This window comes from Hipposideros armiger, unplaced genomic scaffold (assembly GCF_001890085.2).
Source record: "Hipposideros armiger isolate ML-2016 unplaced genomic scaffold, ASM189008v1 scaffold_180, whole genome shotgun sequence".
NCBI classification, from domain to species: Eukaryota; Metazoa; Chordata; class Mammalia; order Chiroptera; family Hipposideridae; genus Hipposideros; species Hipposideros armiger.
The window spans coordinates 412,826-428,153 of NW_017731530.1; the positions used below are offsets into that span (position 1 = coordinate 412,826).

The following is a 15,328-nucleotide window of genomic DNA, read 5'->3' on the forward strand; positions in this document are numbered from 1 at the left end:
AGGTTAAGGTAACTAGTTTGTATGATTTTTAGTGATGAGAGAGAAATATAAATACTGGAAATCAACGTTCTCATGAAGATTTCTTATACTTCTAATCTCCAGTTCCAACCCTCATCTCTGTAAACTTGGGTATGTTAATAAACCTCTCCGGTCCTATTTTCCTGTCTATCAAGTAAGAATAATAGTATCTACCCTGCCTGCCTCTGAACTGCTTTAAGGCCCAAAGAGGGAATATATGTACAGTTCTTTGAATTATCACCAAATAACTCTGCTGGATAGTTTCGTTAAAAATTAAGGCTATCTGTTAAGACCTGTAGCTTCTCCCTCACAAATGTAATTGTTTCCTTACCTGCCTTTTCTTCCTTTCTCATTTCTCAGGTAATGAGGGATCCTACCTCCTCTCAATACGTGTGCACCCTGAGTGTTTAAACAAAAAATGGAACATTTTCAGTTATACTAGAAACTTAATGCCCTTTTTAAATTTCTGATGGTGTATTGTTTTTCTCAACCATTCCACCAACACTCTAAAATCTAATTACAAAATAGAAATCAATATAAAGATTGCTCTTCAATATTACCTTACCATATGAGTTTGGAAATAAGTATGCATAGAATTTATCTTAATAAAATAAGGTCAAAATAAATAATGAGTGGAATTTTAGCAAACAATGGAATTTTTTTATTCACAAAGTATTTGTAGGAAATCATTTCTTTGTTACAATTTAAGATTAGTGGGGTTTAAGGAGTTTTTTTTTTAACTTTTTTGTTGATACAGAAAAACATGCAAATAATAAGTACATAACTCCACAATTACAAAATGAACACAAACTGTATAATAATGAACCTAAATTAAGAAATAAAACACCACATGTCCCCTCAGGTCCCTTCCCAGTTACTGTTCTTTCCCTTCTCCCGAAAGATAACCATATTCTGACTTCCAACATCACAGATACATTTTACCTTGTTTTTGAACTATATGTGACTATTTTGTTTCTGCTTTCACACGTGTTTAAGATTCATCTGTGTAATTTCATGTAGCTATGATTTATTTTATATTTCATTGTATGAAAATGCCACAATTTTTCTCTTCTTTTGCTAGATATGTAGATTATTTCCAGTTTTTAGCTTTTACAAATAAGTCTTTTCGTCACCTATGCTTATGCATTTCAGCTGAGTCATAGATTATATATATCCATTAAACATGTAAAATAGAAATTAAGGCCACAAAGCCACTTATTCACTGTGAGAAATTAGACTGAATCATTTTCTTTAATATTTCCGGTTTGTTTTTCTCTTTGGCCCTTTTAGGGTTCTGAATGAGTTTATTATGAAAAACCCTAGTTTGGAAAATAAAAAAGACCAAAGAGACCTTCAGGTAAGGTATTCTGAATTGAGGACTGTTGCCAAAAATGTGTTTTTCAGTGCCCTCACCACTAAAATGGGAAGCTCAAATAAGATTATCTGTGAAGTGTTGTGTGTGTTTGTGTATGTACATGTATATAGTGGTTTTTCCTTGTGTCTTTAGGATGTGACTCATAAAATAGTGGATGCAATTGGTGCAATTGCTGGTTCTTCTTTAGAACAGACAACATGGCTGCGACGAAATCTGGAAGTTAAGCCTTCTCCCAAAATAATGGTGGATGGAACCAATCTGGAATCTGATGTTGAAGGTATTGCTCTCCAACATTTAGATTTGTATTTGTAGGCATGTATTCACTAAGAAATCATTGCAGCTAGTACTGTAAATACTGTAAAATCATCCCCTTTCTCTGTTTAGCAGGTAGCTTTTTTTAGTAGGAAAAGACTTAATGTATTTTTACTTTATGTCTTCTCTTATTTAGATATGTTATCACCTGCAATGGAAACTTCCAACATAACTCCTTCTGTATATAGTGTCCATGCATTGACATTACTTTCTGAGGTAAATATTGTCAAGTTTTATCACATGAACTTTCAAGTAAACAGTTTCACAATTAAATATTAGCAGCGAATTCTTACAGTTTTTAATCTGAAAAATCATTTTGTACTTCTAGAAATCACTGTATAGAATAAACACAGTTTTGACTTTGTATTCAGATTATTTAGTTTGTTAAATAGCCATGATAATAACTTTAAATATTGCTCACATCCTCATGTACTATATTTTAAAAGTGTACTGTTTATTAAAAATAAAAGTGCTTTTGTATCACAGTATGGTAAGGAGGAGTGGAAGTGGTATAATGAAGCTTGCGAATATAAAGCATTTGACAGTATACCAAGCATTTTCATATGCATCCTCTGACATGCTCTGTTTTATACCCTGTTGCACAGTCTTGCAGGTCAGTTTTGTTTCCCCTTCACAGATGTGGATACTGAGCCTCACAAAGATTAGAACAATATGACTAAGGCGAAATAGCTGTCAGTCAACAGAATTGGGACTTGAGCAGCTCAGTTCATTTGGGTGTGTTTTTTTTCCTAAGCCCTCTTTAACCAAAGCAGGGAAAGAGAATACCAATTTCTAGTCTTAAATTCTCTGTGTATTCACTGTCACATTAGAAGAATATTGACTTCTCTTTTTTTCTCAGACTTCCCTATCTCAGTTAGAAATAGCAAAATTTGCCCATATTTATATACTATAGTTATAATAAACCAAAAAAGCAAATAGTGGTAGAAACCATTCATATAAAAATGGCTTAGGGAGATCCAATTTTAGATTTTTCTAATTTTAAGGTATTTTAGGTTTTCTTAAAGATGAAAACCACCTCTGAATGCTGTCAATTTCAGCTCTTAGATTATACTCCATTTCATTTCTTATATTTTTTTAGGTTTTGGCTCATCTTTTGGATATGGTTTTCTATAGTGATGAAAAAGAACGGGTTATTCCATTACTTGTAAATATTATGCATTATGTTGTGCCCTACCTCCGAAATCACAGGTACTATTATTATTTAAGTAGATTTCTTAGTTAATTCATAGCCTGTTAAAAACAAATTGTATTCCTTTATTGTCATTATTTGAGCTACCACAAAATAACATTATTTTTATCTTAAATTATAATGATTTTAAGAAACCCATTTCTCTTATGGTGCTTTTTTGTTTCCTATCATTGTTTTAGGTTAAGTGTGCACACTTATGAATAACTTAATGTGATGATTTAAATTATACAGCTCGGTTAAGGCGGTTCTCCTTCTCCCTAGTGCACACAATGCCCCTAGTTATCGAGCCTGTGTCCAGCTGCTTAGCAGTCTCAGTGGCTATCAGTACACGCGGAGAGCCTGGAAAAAAGAAGCCTTTGACCTCTTCATGGATCCCAGTTTCTTTCAGATGGATGCCTCTTGTGTTAATCAGTAAGTCATCGTCTTGCTTTCATTCAACATAATCAGCTCATAAAGTCTGTTGAAATCCACCTACTGTCCTGCCAAGTAGAATACTGTTTTTTAACAATAGTGACAAAATCTTAATTACATAGCATAACTCTTGTCTTTTTCAGTTGGAGAGCAATTATGGACAATCTGATGACACATGATAAGACAACATTTAGAGACTTGATGAGTGAGTATTATGGATGACAACCTAAGCAGTGTCTTTTCTGTACATGATCCATTTTTATTATTTACTTTGCTCTTATCTAGGAATTGCTAAATTAACTCTTTGTCAAGTTATACTTAGTATCCTATAGGAATATAATGTTAGAACTTCAAGAGGACAACATAGAGCTAAATAATAAGTAAACCTATTTGGCCATGTGTCTCTAAATTGTTTACTCAGCATACAGCATAGGACCTGGCACACAGTAAGCACTCAATAAGTAAGTTGAAGGAATGAAAGACTGACAGGAGGGGAGGCAGAGAGAGGAAAGCAGTGGGAGCCAAACTGGGGGCAAGTCACACTCTGTTTCTCTCTTCTGGAGGAAGAAAGAAAAGAGCCAAAACGATCAGAATCACTCTCCACCCACATTCTACTCTATCTTGATTGGTTTTATATATTAGAGCCCCTTGTAGTTTTTAATCTGAAAATAAGGGGTTTCTTTTTACTTCTTTTTTTTTTTTTTAAGTTTGGAAGTTACTAAACTAATAAACAGCAGTGAAGTTGGATGAGTCTGTGTGATTCCATGTAAGTTCTTTACCATAAGCTGCAGTGTCCCCATCTGGGAAAGAAAGGGGAAGCATATTCTCTCTTCTCTAATCTTCAGAGGGTTGTTTTCAGATTCAGATTCATTTATTCAACAAATATTTATTAAAAGACAAAAATGGGCCAGGCATTATACTAACCTTAGTCAAATAAATAAGGTCATTTCAGGCAGTAAGAAGTTGTGAAGGAAATAGGGCAATGTGATAGATTTTAAATAACAGCTAAAGAGCTCATATTTGAGTTGAAATTAAAGAAGTCAATCATGAGAAGGCCTAGGAACAGAATATTTCAGGCATAGGGAACAAAAATTATAAAGGTCTTGGGCGGGGAACAGGCTTGTTAAATTCAAGGAAAAACAAGCAAGCGAGTATGGCTGCAGAAGAGTGGGCAGGGGGTGAGTGACAAGACAGGAAGGAGAGTTCGGTAGTCCAGGCCAGAAATTTTTAAACCAATGAGGAGGATTTAGGCAGATGGCATAAAATATTCAAGGGTTTTATAAAATGGCATTCTTAGTGATTGTACCTTCAGAAACTTACAGTCCTAAATTTTCCTGTCTCTCCTCATCTCAGTTACTACTCCTTGGTCTTGTATGTGCTGGATCTATTTGTCAGTCCTGCCCCAGAGAGGAGCCTGGCGTCCTCTACCTTAGCTTCCTGTCACTTTTGGCTGTCATAGGGGAGCTAACCATTTTTAAAAACAAATAACAGAACTATCTGGGTGACTGTATCACAACCTCTCTCTTGCTTTCTTTTTTCAGCTCGTGTAGCTGTAGCTCAAAGCAGTTCACTTAATCTCTTTGCAAACCGTGATGTGGAGCTAGAGCAGAGAGCCATGCTTCTCAAAAGATTAGCATTTGCTATTTTTAGCAGTGAAATTGACCAGTACCAGAAATATCTGCCAGATATACAAGGTAAATAGTGAAAAACTGTTTTCTCTATCTTCCAATCTACAGGTTTTGTTGATCCTTAGAAAATACTTTCTCTAAGTTGTAAGTTGGGATGAAATGTACCAAGTGTAGGTAGATGGAGACTGTTGTAAAATTAGAAATTTGTTCTGAAACAAAAAAAAAAAATACCATCACTAGTATGTAAAAACAACCAAACCCTGAGTTTGTAGAACTTTCCTAAATATGGTCTCTTTTATTATTTGGTTCAAATTTCCTAGGAATTAATGTTTGAGGATGAGGTATGAGACTGTTGCTGCAGGTAGGCATGTTGGCAGTTTTTTTTATTGTGGATAAGGGGGTCACATACCTTTAAAGAGAGGACCAAAATATAGGCAGAGCCAGGAAATTTTGACTAGAAGTAACATTTCAAGGTCTGTAGTCTGGGGCCAGGGAATGAGTGTGTATAAGGCTTTGATAAACCTTCATGAAGGTTATCAATGCACTCGCTCATCATCCATCATCACCCTGTGCCACCAGAGCTCCAGGAGGGGGAGGAAGTTGCCCCAGGGCAAAATTGATGGCTGCTCAAGTCCTCCTGCTGGAGCAGCTGCCAGCCTCAGCAGTCACCTAGGTGGCTGGGCTGGGAATGACAGTTGTCCTCTCGAGTGAGATTTCTCTCTCAGAAGATAAATGGCTCCTTCTTTCCTGACCCCTTGTATATAATGTCATATACACAGCATGCACACTGTTTGTGCTGTGATTTCTAACGTTGACTACATCAGTGCTACTCAGTGTGTCCCATGGGCCAGTACCAGTGTTATTCCATTCAAGATAAATACGGAAATTTAGAGTAAGCATTTTAAACATCCTAACAATTTGACAGCATCTATTGAATCTAATAAGAAAAATAGCATTTGTATTTTATATCTCTTTGATTTTTCAAATAATTCATTTTATATTTTACAAAAGTATCAATCTGCAACAGAATTGGAAACATTTTAAAAAGTTGGTTCTTCACCACAGAGAGTTTGAGAAATACTAGACTAGATTATATAGAAAAGTTTTTCATTACAGTGATTCTAATTATTTAAATATTGAAAATATACTGCATTTCTTTCAGAGAGATTGGTTGAGAGTCTCCGTTTGCCCCAGGTGCCAACTCTTCACTCTCAAGTGTTCCTGTTTTTCAGAGTGTTGCTTTTAAGAATGTCTCCACAACATCTTACCTCACTCTGGCCAACCATGATTACAGAACTTGTGAGTTAATTTTAATTCAGTCAAGTTCTACATAAATTACAACACAATGTGATTAGTGTCAACATGCTTACTGGATAAAAACTAATCTAGGAAGAGAATTGAACTCCAGTTAAGCCTTTTCCTGACAATTTTTAGTTGAAAATTAGTAAAACAAGTCAAATTTCAGCTCCATACAAGTTAAACTTCTAAGTATGCAACAGTACTAGTATTAGCTCTTTGTGAATCATTGCTTTGTCTGATCTAGATTAACTCTGTCTCTGCTACACCATATTTTAAACTTTGTCATGGCTGCCAGGCCAGGTTCACCCTTGTAGGAGTACCTCTGGAGTGATGAGAGATGGCAGAGTTGTATTTAAATGGACTGACATGAGACATGTATTCACTCTTGAAGTGCAGCCCTTATCCTAGTTAAGCTTGTTTCAGAGACTTTCACAAAGATTTTGTAAACTTCCAAACAATAAAACCTTTCCAAGTCCCACTACACTAATCCATTCCCCTCCCCAAACCATACAGCCACCCACATCTGACTGATTTGGGGTGTTGGAGAAAGGGAGATGAATAATGAAAGGAAAAAGAATCTACAAACTTGAAAACCCAGCATTATTTCCCCACAAAATAACTGGCTTTAATATTTTTCCTTTTTTAATAACTGTTAACTCTGTTCCATAGGCACCTAAAAGCATGCCTTCATCTCAACTCTGCCAAATGATTAGCAAGGCTCTGTGCTAAACTTATAGTTTTATTTTCAGAAACTAAGTATAAAGATCCTGAAGTTGTATCCTAAAATTTGTTTTTAGGTTAATGAAATGTAGCCTAAAGATAACTTGAAAGGATTAAATATCTAATTTGAAAAAACATTTAACATTTATTCCATGGTCTTCAGGTACAGGTATTTTTACTGATGGAGCAGGAACTCACTGCTGATGAAGATATTTCACGGTAATATGTAATTCATTTCAATATATTCTTGACAATGTTTAGTATCTTAAAATCATCCAGAATGTCACTTTATAGAGACTGTGGTACCTAAACACTTGATGTATTTAGTCTGTCATGATCTAACTGATCATATTTGGATATATTTTTACTTATCCCTTAAGCATTGTAGACTACATGGGGTATGTGACTCAGCAGCTCTTAAGTCCAGAGTAAGAGACCTAATTAAACCACATGATGGATGCTGACAGCTGATATGCAGGATGCTGTGAGGCCACGCAGCAGTGACCCCCTCCTAGGATTAAACCGTCCGTCAGGACTCATGGCCTCTAGATACAAATTTCATTTAAAGCAATACAGTATTATTTCAGTTACCTTGGCCTTTTTGGTTTGGGTAGATCAGGTTTGGCCCTGAAACATGCAGCAAAACCTATTATGGGAGGTAACCTGTAATTAAGGTATCCATATGTCCAGATCTTCCAGAATGATTTCAGCTTAATATACTATAAATTTATCCTTTTTAGTAGAGACAGTATTGTATAATTTTATTTATATAGGAATTTTTGTACAAATAAGTTTGTAAATTGAAAAGTTCCTTTAAGACCATGTGTCTTGAAAATAATTCTTTTGCAGTGCTAAGTTTATGAAAGAGTCCCATGTATTAATAATTGTGTTTTTTATTTAGAAAGTTCTCCGCTCCCCCATCTTTGCAGGAGGGCACTGAGTAGTAGAGAGGTCTCTTGGTTTTACAGCTTGGATTTTTCTATTTCTTGAGTGTAACACAAGTTATTTTGTACTGTTTTTATATCCATAAGATTTAAAGAACAAAAGATAATTCTTTGAGAACAGCAAAATAACATTGTAGTAATTAGTGGTATGCTTTTCAAAATGATTATGAAAAATATTAGTTGGCACTTTGAGATGTTCCAGGAATTACCTGTTAGTAAACAGGTACAGGTACAGCTGCTGACAGCGCTGTCTCCTTCTTACAGGACTTCAGGCCCCTCTGTGGCTGGTCTGGAGACAACCTACACAGGAGGTAATGGCTTTTCTACTTCCTATAACAGCCAGCGGTGGTTAAACCTCTATCTCTCTGCTTGCAAATTTTTGGATTTGGCTCTGGCATTGCCCTCCGAAAATCTTCCTCAGTTTCAGATGTAAGTAAAAGCAAGGATACTAAATGGATATTTTTGAAAATGTGTTTGCGTTGGTCAATGATATCTGAGACTAAGTTAAAAGGTTTTTTGTGTAAGTTGAAATATTCATATTTTTTCTTAAAATGTAATTCTTTTGGCAGGGGTGGGGGAAACGAGTTATTGGAAATAATAATATTGGAAATAAGTAGTTGCTGTGGATATATTAAAATTAACAGACCATTCAGTCAAGAAATTGAGTACCCATGAGATGTGAGGCAGTGGGGTATGTGACTCTGCAGCTTCAAGTCCAGTGTAAGAGACATAGTTGACCACATGATGGATGCTGACAGCTGATGTGCAGGATGCTGTGAGGCCACGCAGCAGTGACCCCTCCTAGCTTTGAGGGTCAGAGCAGGCCATGAGGTCAGTTTTATACTGAGGTGGTAAAGAGGGAGGGTTGGGAGAGGTGCCTGTGTGAAGACTTAGAGGTTGGAGTGAACTTAGTACATTCTAACCTAAGGACAGTGGGAAGCCATCGAAGCATTTTAAGGAATGAAGTGCTGTTCTCAGCCTTGAATTTTAGAAATTTCACTTTGGCTGTATAGTTCAAAGGACTAGAGATGGGCAGGACTGGAATCAAGGCTGCTTTATTTCAGATGGCAGTGAACTGGAGATGGAAGAGGGAAATGGAATGAAAATTAAATACTCTGTCAATTCTCACAATGCCTTGTGCATAAGTGATCAAAAATAATTATGGCTTTTCATATTTAAAATTTTTAAATAGACAAACTATATAAAATTTGATAACTTATCCACATGATGAGATGTTTGTATATATATATATGTTTTATATTGTTATTATTCTGGAAGGATGTTATCAGAATCTTTGAACATGTTTAAATCTCCAAAAATTACTGTTTCACAAGCTTACTTTTCATTAAATTTAATGGTAAGAACTACAAATCATTTTTAGATTAATTTCCTTATTTACTTATTCATTCATTTATTGCATTTGAAAACCATGGATGTGTTTTACTTCATGAATTTCAGTGGTTGGTTATCTGTTAAACTGACGTTACTCCTGAAGAAATTCAGAAAAGGATACTAAGTAGAGTTGTAGGAAAGTGGCCAAAATTAACGAGGGTGCTTATCTTCACAAAGATGATAGAAACTATACTCTTCCATGTTTGAGGCGGCAGAACATCAGTAATATGAAAATGCTTGCTCATGGTATTGACTTGTTAGCTTCCATGAGAACCAAAATGACTTTATCATCTTTACTAGTCAAGATATAGTTACTAGAACGGGATGAAATATGCTATAATAGTTACTAGGTTTTTAAAAACTACTATGTCCTCTTTAAAAAATCTATCAAGTAGCAGCCAATAACATGGGGAATTTAATAATCTTGAAAGAGTAGTATTTTTCTAAGCATATGTATTTCAGAAGTTCAAAATATTTGACAATTTAACTACATACAAATTTAAGTCTGTATAATGAAAAAATACCATGTTTAAAAGCCAGCAATGAGTTGGGAAGAAATAATTGCAGTGTAGAAGTATATGACAAAAATCTAACTTAATATGTAAAAATCGATAACCCAATAGAAAAATGGGCCAATTCATAGGAAAGGAATGGCTCCTCAACACAGGAAAAGGTGCTCAGACATATTTATGAAATTCCAATTATAATTATAAAGTGCCATCAGAATGGTAAAGATGTAAATGTGTATTTCCTTTTACCCTTAACAGCAGCGTTCTTCTTATTGGAAGTAGATACTGGTATCGTACAGTTGTTCTCCAAAGAGGTTATATTTACCAAAATTCAAAATATACATTCTCTTTGAGCCAGTACTTGTTATATCCAAGGATTTATTCGACCACTGCATTCTCAGATGTGCACAAAAATCAGCATTACATAGGCATATCCATTATGGCACTATTTGTAATACCAAGAAATTGGACATTCTAGGAGACTGGTTAAATCAGTACCTTCCAACACCAGAGCACTACATAGCTGTTAAAAAGGATAGAGTTTTATATGATATAGAATTAAAACAAGTAGCAGTCAGGTTTGTTTTAAAGAGGGGGGTTGTGTGAATATGTGGTTTTATGCATAAACCCAGGATAGATATATAAGACTGGTGTATTGATCGATCCTATGGTGGGAGGGAGACGCCCTTTCTTTGGTATGCCCTTTTACACTGTTTGAGTTTTCTTCACAGTCAGGTATTAATTTTACTTATTAAAGACAAAAATTAAAATTAAAATACAAAGGGAGGTATGAAAGAAGTACTACTTAACTTTGTATTTGTTCTATGTCCCCTTACTGGGTAGTTAGGGAACATTTGGACAAGTTATGGTGATTTTGTCTGTTGAAGATGGAAACATTTGAGTACTTGCTTTGTGCTCATGAAAAAGTGATGAGCATTTTACAAATTTACATATTCATTTACTGATTACAATCCTATGAGGTAGTTAACAGCATATTTATTGTTAAAGAAAAGGCTCAGATTAAGAAACATGCCCAAGGTGACGGTTACAAGTGGCACAGCTGGTATTTGAACCCGTGTTAGTGGCAGGGATTTGATCTATATTTATGTGGTCTGGTGTTAACCCTCTGTCGGGCACAACAGATCTCACAGATTCACTGCACACAAAGGTGCCACTATGAAATACATCATTACTGTACTAAGTCACAAACACGACTGGCGATAGGTTAGGGTAGAGGGGGAAGATATGGAAGAGATGAGTCACGATACTTAACTGTTCGATATTTGAAAATTTGTGTGCAATGAATCTGTGAGATCAGTTGTGCCCAATGGAGGGTTAAATGGCATAAAGTCTTACTAACGTGGATGGATGTCATGCTCCTATACATAGGTACCGATGGGCCTTTATTCCGGAAGCCTCAGATGATTCTGGTTTGGAAGTCAGAAGGCAGGGCATACATCAACGAGAATTTAAGCCTTACGTAGTACGACTAGCAAAACTTCTTCGAAAAAGGGCAAAGGTATTGCATTTTCTTCTTTTAGATTTGTTTTTAAGCGTTAGTAGATAAAATTTGTAATATATATATATATATATATATATATATATATATATATATATATATAAAATGTCTTATGTACTTTATATATTTCAGTATGCATCAGGTTAATTAAGAGATCTTTGCCCAAAAAATAGTTCAGTTGGCCCTTGAACAGCACGAGGGTTAGGGGCACTGACCCCCGCACAGTGGAAAATCTGTATATAATTTTTAACTCTCCAAAACTTAATAGCCTACTGTTGAGTGATAACATATTTGATTAACACATTATTTTGTATGTTACATGTATTATTCTCAATAAAGTAAGTTAGCAAAAAGAAAATGTTAAGAAAATCGTAATATTTAAAGTATTATTGAAAAAAATCTGTCTATACATAGGCCCAAGCAATTCAGATCTGTTGTTCAAGGATCTGTAGTGAATGTGGCAGGCTCATCAATGGGCCTTTGTTACAAATCTTTTTTCTTTTGCTTTTAAAAACTTTCAAAAATAAATTGTACAATTTGGGGATAATCCAGGTTGTCCTTTGAGTCCTAGTTTTCAGTATGTGCTTTGAGTGCTCAGAAATTTTCCAGTTTTCTGGGGCCCCAGGCAGCAAACCACATTCCACAAACTACAGAAAATGGAATGGAGGTGAGTGATTCAAAAGGAGATTGTACTTGAAGGATATGAGGAACTTAATTATTTCTTTATGGGCTAAGTAAAAGGACAGAGACGAAGATGAAAGTTGAGTCCAGAGTTTAGGATAGGACTTGGGTACTTTCACTTTGGTATCACAGGGCTTAAAAAAATAATCATGACAAATCCAGAAACAAAGAGATTATATGACCCCAGGCACATGTACTTTCCATCCTCCCTGCATCTCATTAGTAATGAGCATTTTTATAAGGCTCCTCTTATCTAAGGGATAAACATGACAGTCTTTTGCCCAAAACTTGTCCCACAGAATGAGAAAAGTTTCGATTAGAAAGCATTTCCCCATCCAAGCACTTTAAACAAGGTCTTCATGGCCAAGCATACTCTGCATGGAACAAAGGCTGTGAGTTCTCCTCTTTCCTTCCACAGGACAAGGAGGAGGACTTTAAGACAGTGATTTTGGAGGGATTGGAGATGGCCAAGCATCAGGTGAGGGTGGCTTTTTGATGCTTGTGATATGGCAGCAGATGTTGCCACATTCGGACTAAATATTGAGGCACAAATCCAGTCTGAATTTCAACAAGTACAAGAGAGGTAAAAAGGAAGGAAGTCTTTCTTCAAGTGTAGATTGGTGAAGTGAAAGGAGAAAACGTTTGTATAGAAACATGTTTAACTTTTAAATTTTATTTACTATGGGGGAGTTGGTGTAGTCCTGATTAAGAGCAGAACACTAAAGTCACTTTTCTTGGTCAAAAGGTTAGTACAAGTCCCTCTCTCTTAAAGGTACATCTGGACAGGAATATAAGCAGAAGGTTAACCTTAGTTCTCTTACATTGGAAAATGTCTGTGTAGAGGGTTCAAATATATTATTCACTTTACTTCAGGATAATATTGTATACACTTTAATTACTAATGAATTGCTGTTTGATTTAGGGAACTAAAGGTGGAATAGTCAGCCAATTAATGGTAGTCAGTGATGTGAAAGTCTGTCCCAGGACTGTCATTAAACCCAGTGTTATAGTTAAGAGAAAGGAAGATGGTTTCCTATATCCTATAATTTAGATTGGAGGTTAAATAACTGCTAAGAAATTAACGAAGTGATGTCTTGGGGGTAAGGGAAACTGGCCATAAAGAACTGGATGATCTTTTCTTGTTTACTCCTGGAGTCTTCTGTTTTAACTTGAATATACTTTCGTTTCTCAGGATTTTATTTTTAAGTAAGCAAACAAATCTGTGAGCACACACAAGAAAATAAACTGGATTTTGCATCTTTTCACTAGTAGGAAACTAGTGATATTAAAACATTAGGTAAACGATGAAAGTTTCTCAACATTTGATCTTAGAAAGCAAACTCCATTTGTTAACCAATATGACAGATTATAATTCTGCTTAAGTTCCACTTGATTACTTCTCCTTTTTCTATCCAGTTTATTGTTTGCTTTAATTATCTCTACTCAGTGTTTTCAGATCTATAATTCTACCGAAGTTCAAACATTTTAAGTTCTTATAACTTTCTAGATAGACTAATGTCTACAACTGTGTATAATTTAATTGGCTTTTCAAACTAGCCACTTAGTACACAGATTATTTTACTTGTGTTTATATTTAGTTGACAGACTTTTCACATACATTCTCATTTGACTTCTCTGCTGCAAGATAGATTGTATTTCCCCACTTTATAAGTGAGGAACCTTTCTGTGTCTTGCCTGAGGATGCTCCACAGTTTAAGTAAATGGCAGAACCAGGAACTACCCAGTTATTTTGACTCTAAGTCCAGCATTCCTCCCCACGTTGTTTAGCACAACAAAGAAAGAGTCCGCTGAGGGTTTCTTTCCTTTCTCTGTGCTAACAGTAATTATTTACTTTGGGTCCTGCCACCACCTTGTGGCAATTTTAAACCATTTGGCTAATTTACAAATGGTGAAATGTTTAAGACCCTTCATCCCTTCCTAGCCTTCTTCTATAGTTGTTTTGTGACCTAGTCCTTGGTTAGATAGTGGGAGTCCAGAAATCTGGGAGCTTTTTGAGTATATGCAAAGCACACCATAAACTTCTAATATTTGACTCTCCCTATCCAAAATCAATTCTGCTAAGCTTCCTTGTGCATTCTAGTTAGAAAATGTTACTACAGTGTTAGACCCCTCTATATACACTTAATAATTGGCACCAAAAGGCATCAGTTAAAAGCAAGAATTTTAATCAATTCTGGAATGAAGACTTAGTCGTCATTTGTATTTCTTAGCTGTGTTTGCTTTTGTTTATACCCTGAGTATTCTCGTGTACTACATCGTTTGTTAATAACAATTCCCTTTTTGTTTTCTGCAGAAAAATCCAGAGGAAGACAACTCAGGGAGGACGCTGGGCTGGGAGCCGGGGCACTTGCTGCTCACCACCTGCACTGTGCGCAGCATTGAGCAGCTTCTGCCGTTCTTCAATGTGCTCAGCCAGGTCTTCAACAGCAAAGTCACCAGCCGCTGCGCAGGACACTCAGGGAGCCCCATCCTCTACTCCAACACCTTCCCTACCAAGGACATGAAACTGGAAAACAACAAGCCATTTTCCAGCAAAGCCAGGCAAAGAATAGAAGAGATGGTAGAAAAAGATTTTCTGGAAGGAGTGATAAAAACTTGAGCATAGAAGATCCCAATTAGTTTAAATGTAAATGTAATTATTTAAAACAAACATTGCTCTGAGTTGTATAATTTTTTTTTGTATGTAACAAAACACATTTCAGGTTGTATTTAATTATTTGTAAATATTTAAAAAAAGAGCATATGTCTGAATGTGGTCTGAATCACGTTGAAATATTGTTGGCTCATATTGATTATGGCGCCTGAGAGATATATATATAGTCCATTGTTCTATTGTTCTGAGTTGTTTAAACCTCCAAAATACACACTGCACATTTTTTTCTATTGGTTTCGGGCTTCATTTACTTTAGATTGGTTGGGGAGATTTTTCTTTCTATTATTATATTCTAGTGTCAGAATGGTGTCACTTCTCTGTCAGAGGCTTGGTAATATAATTAATTTTCTCCCACATACCTTTACTGAAAGGAGTAAATAACTGAAGCCTGGGCCATGCATCCTTTTCATGTAGCACGAGCATCTCGCCCTCACTACAGAGGTGTACAGCCTCCATATTCACACCTCTGAGTTCCAGGTGATGGTAACTGATGAGGTAAGTCATTTAAGAATCATTCTGAAGACTCTGCTGTAGAAAAGTTGGTTGTATAAAGTCTTCTCTACCCTCCCCATTTGTATCAATGGTGAATACTGCAAAACAACATCCTGGTTAGGTAACGGCAATGGAAAAGACATC

General features: G+C 35.7%; 1 protein-coding gene across 1 annotated transcript in view; it reads left to right on the forward strand.

Moving 5' to 3' along the window:
- Window positions 1–14,922, forward strand: part of DOP1A (DOP1 leucine zipper like protein A) — a 92,011-nt gene extending 77,089 nt beyond the window's left edge. Inside the window, exons 29-41 of the mRNA XM_019652491.1 lie at window positions 1,309–1,375; window positions 1,526–1,670; window positions 1,842–1,921; window positions 2,805–2,914; window positions 3,177–3,326; window positions 3,470–3,531; window positions 4,868–5,020; window positions 6,117–6,253; window positions 7,137–7,192; window positions 8,182–8,346; window positions 11,208–11,337; window positions 12,437–12,496; window positions 14,333–14,922. Of these exons, the coding sequence (XP_019508036.1) occupies window positions 1,309–1,375; window positions 1,526–1,670; window positions 1,842–1,921; window positions 2,805–2,914; window positions 3,177–3,326; window positions 3,470–3,531; window positions 4,868–5,020; window positions 6,117–6,253; window positions 7,137–7,192; window positions 8,182–8,346; window positions 11,208–11,337; window positions 12,437–12,496; window positions 14,333–14,638 (1,621 nt within the window). The 3' untranslated portion in view covers window positions 14,639–14,922. The remainder of the gene's footprint in view (window positions 1–1,308; window positions 1,376–1,525; window positions 1,671–1,841; window positions 1,922–2,804; window positions 2,915–3,176; window positions 3,327–3,469; window positions 3,532–4,867; window positions 5,021–6,116; window positions 6,254–7,136; window positions 7,193–8,181; window positions 8,347–11,207; window positions 11,338–12,436; window positions 12,497–14,332) is intronic.
- Window positions 14,923–15,328: the final 406 nt, after the last annotated feature.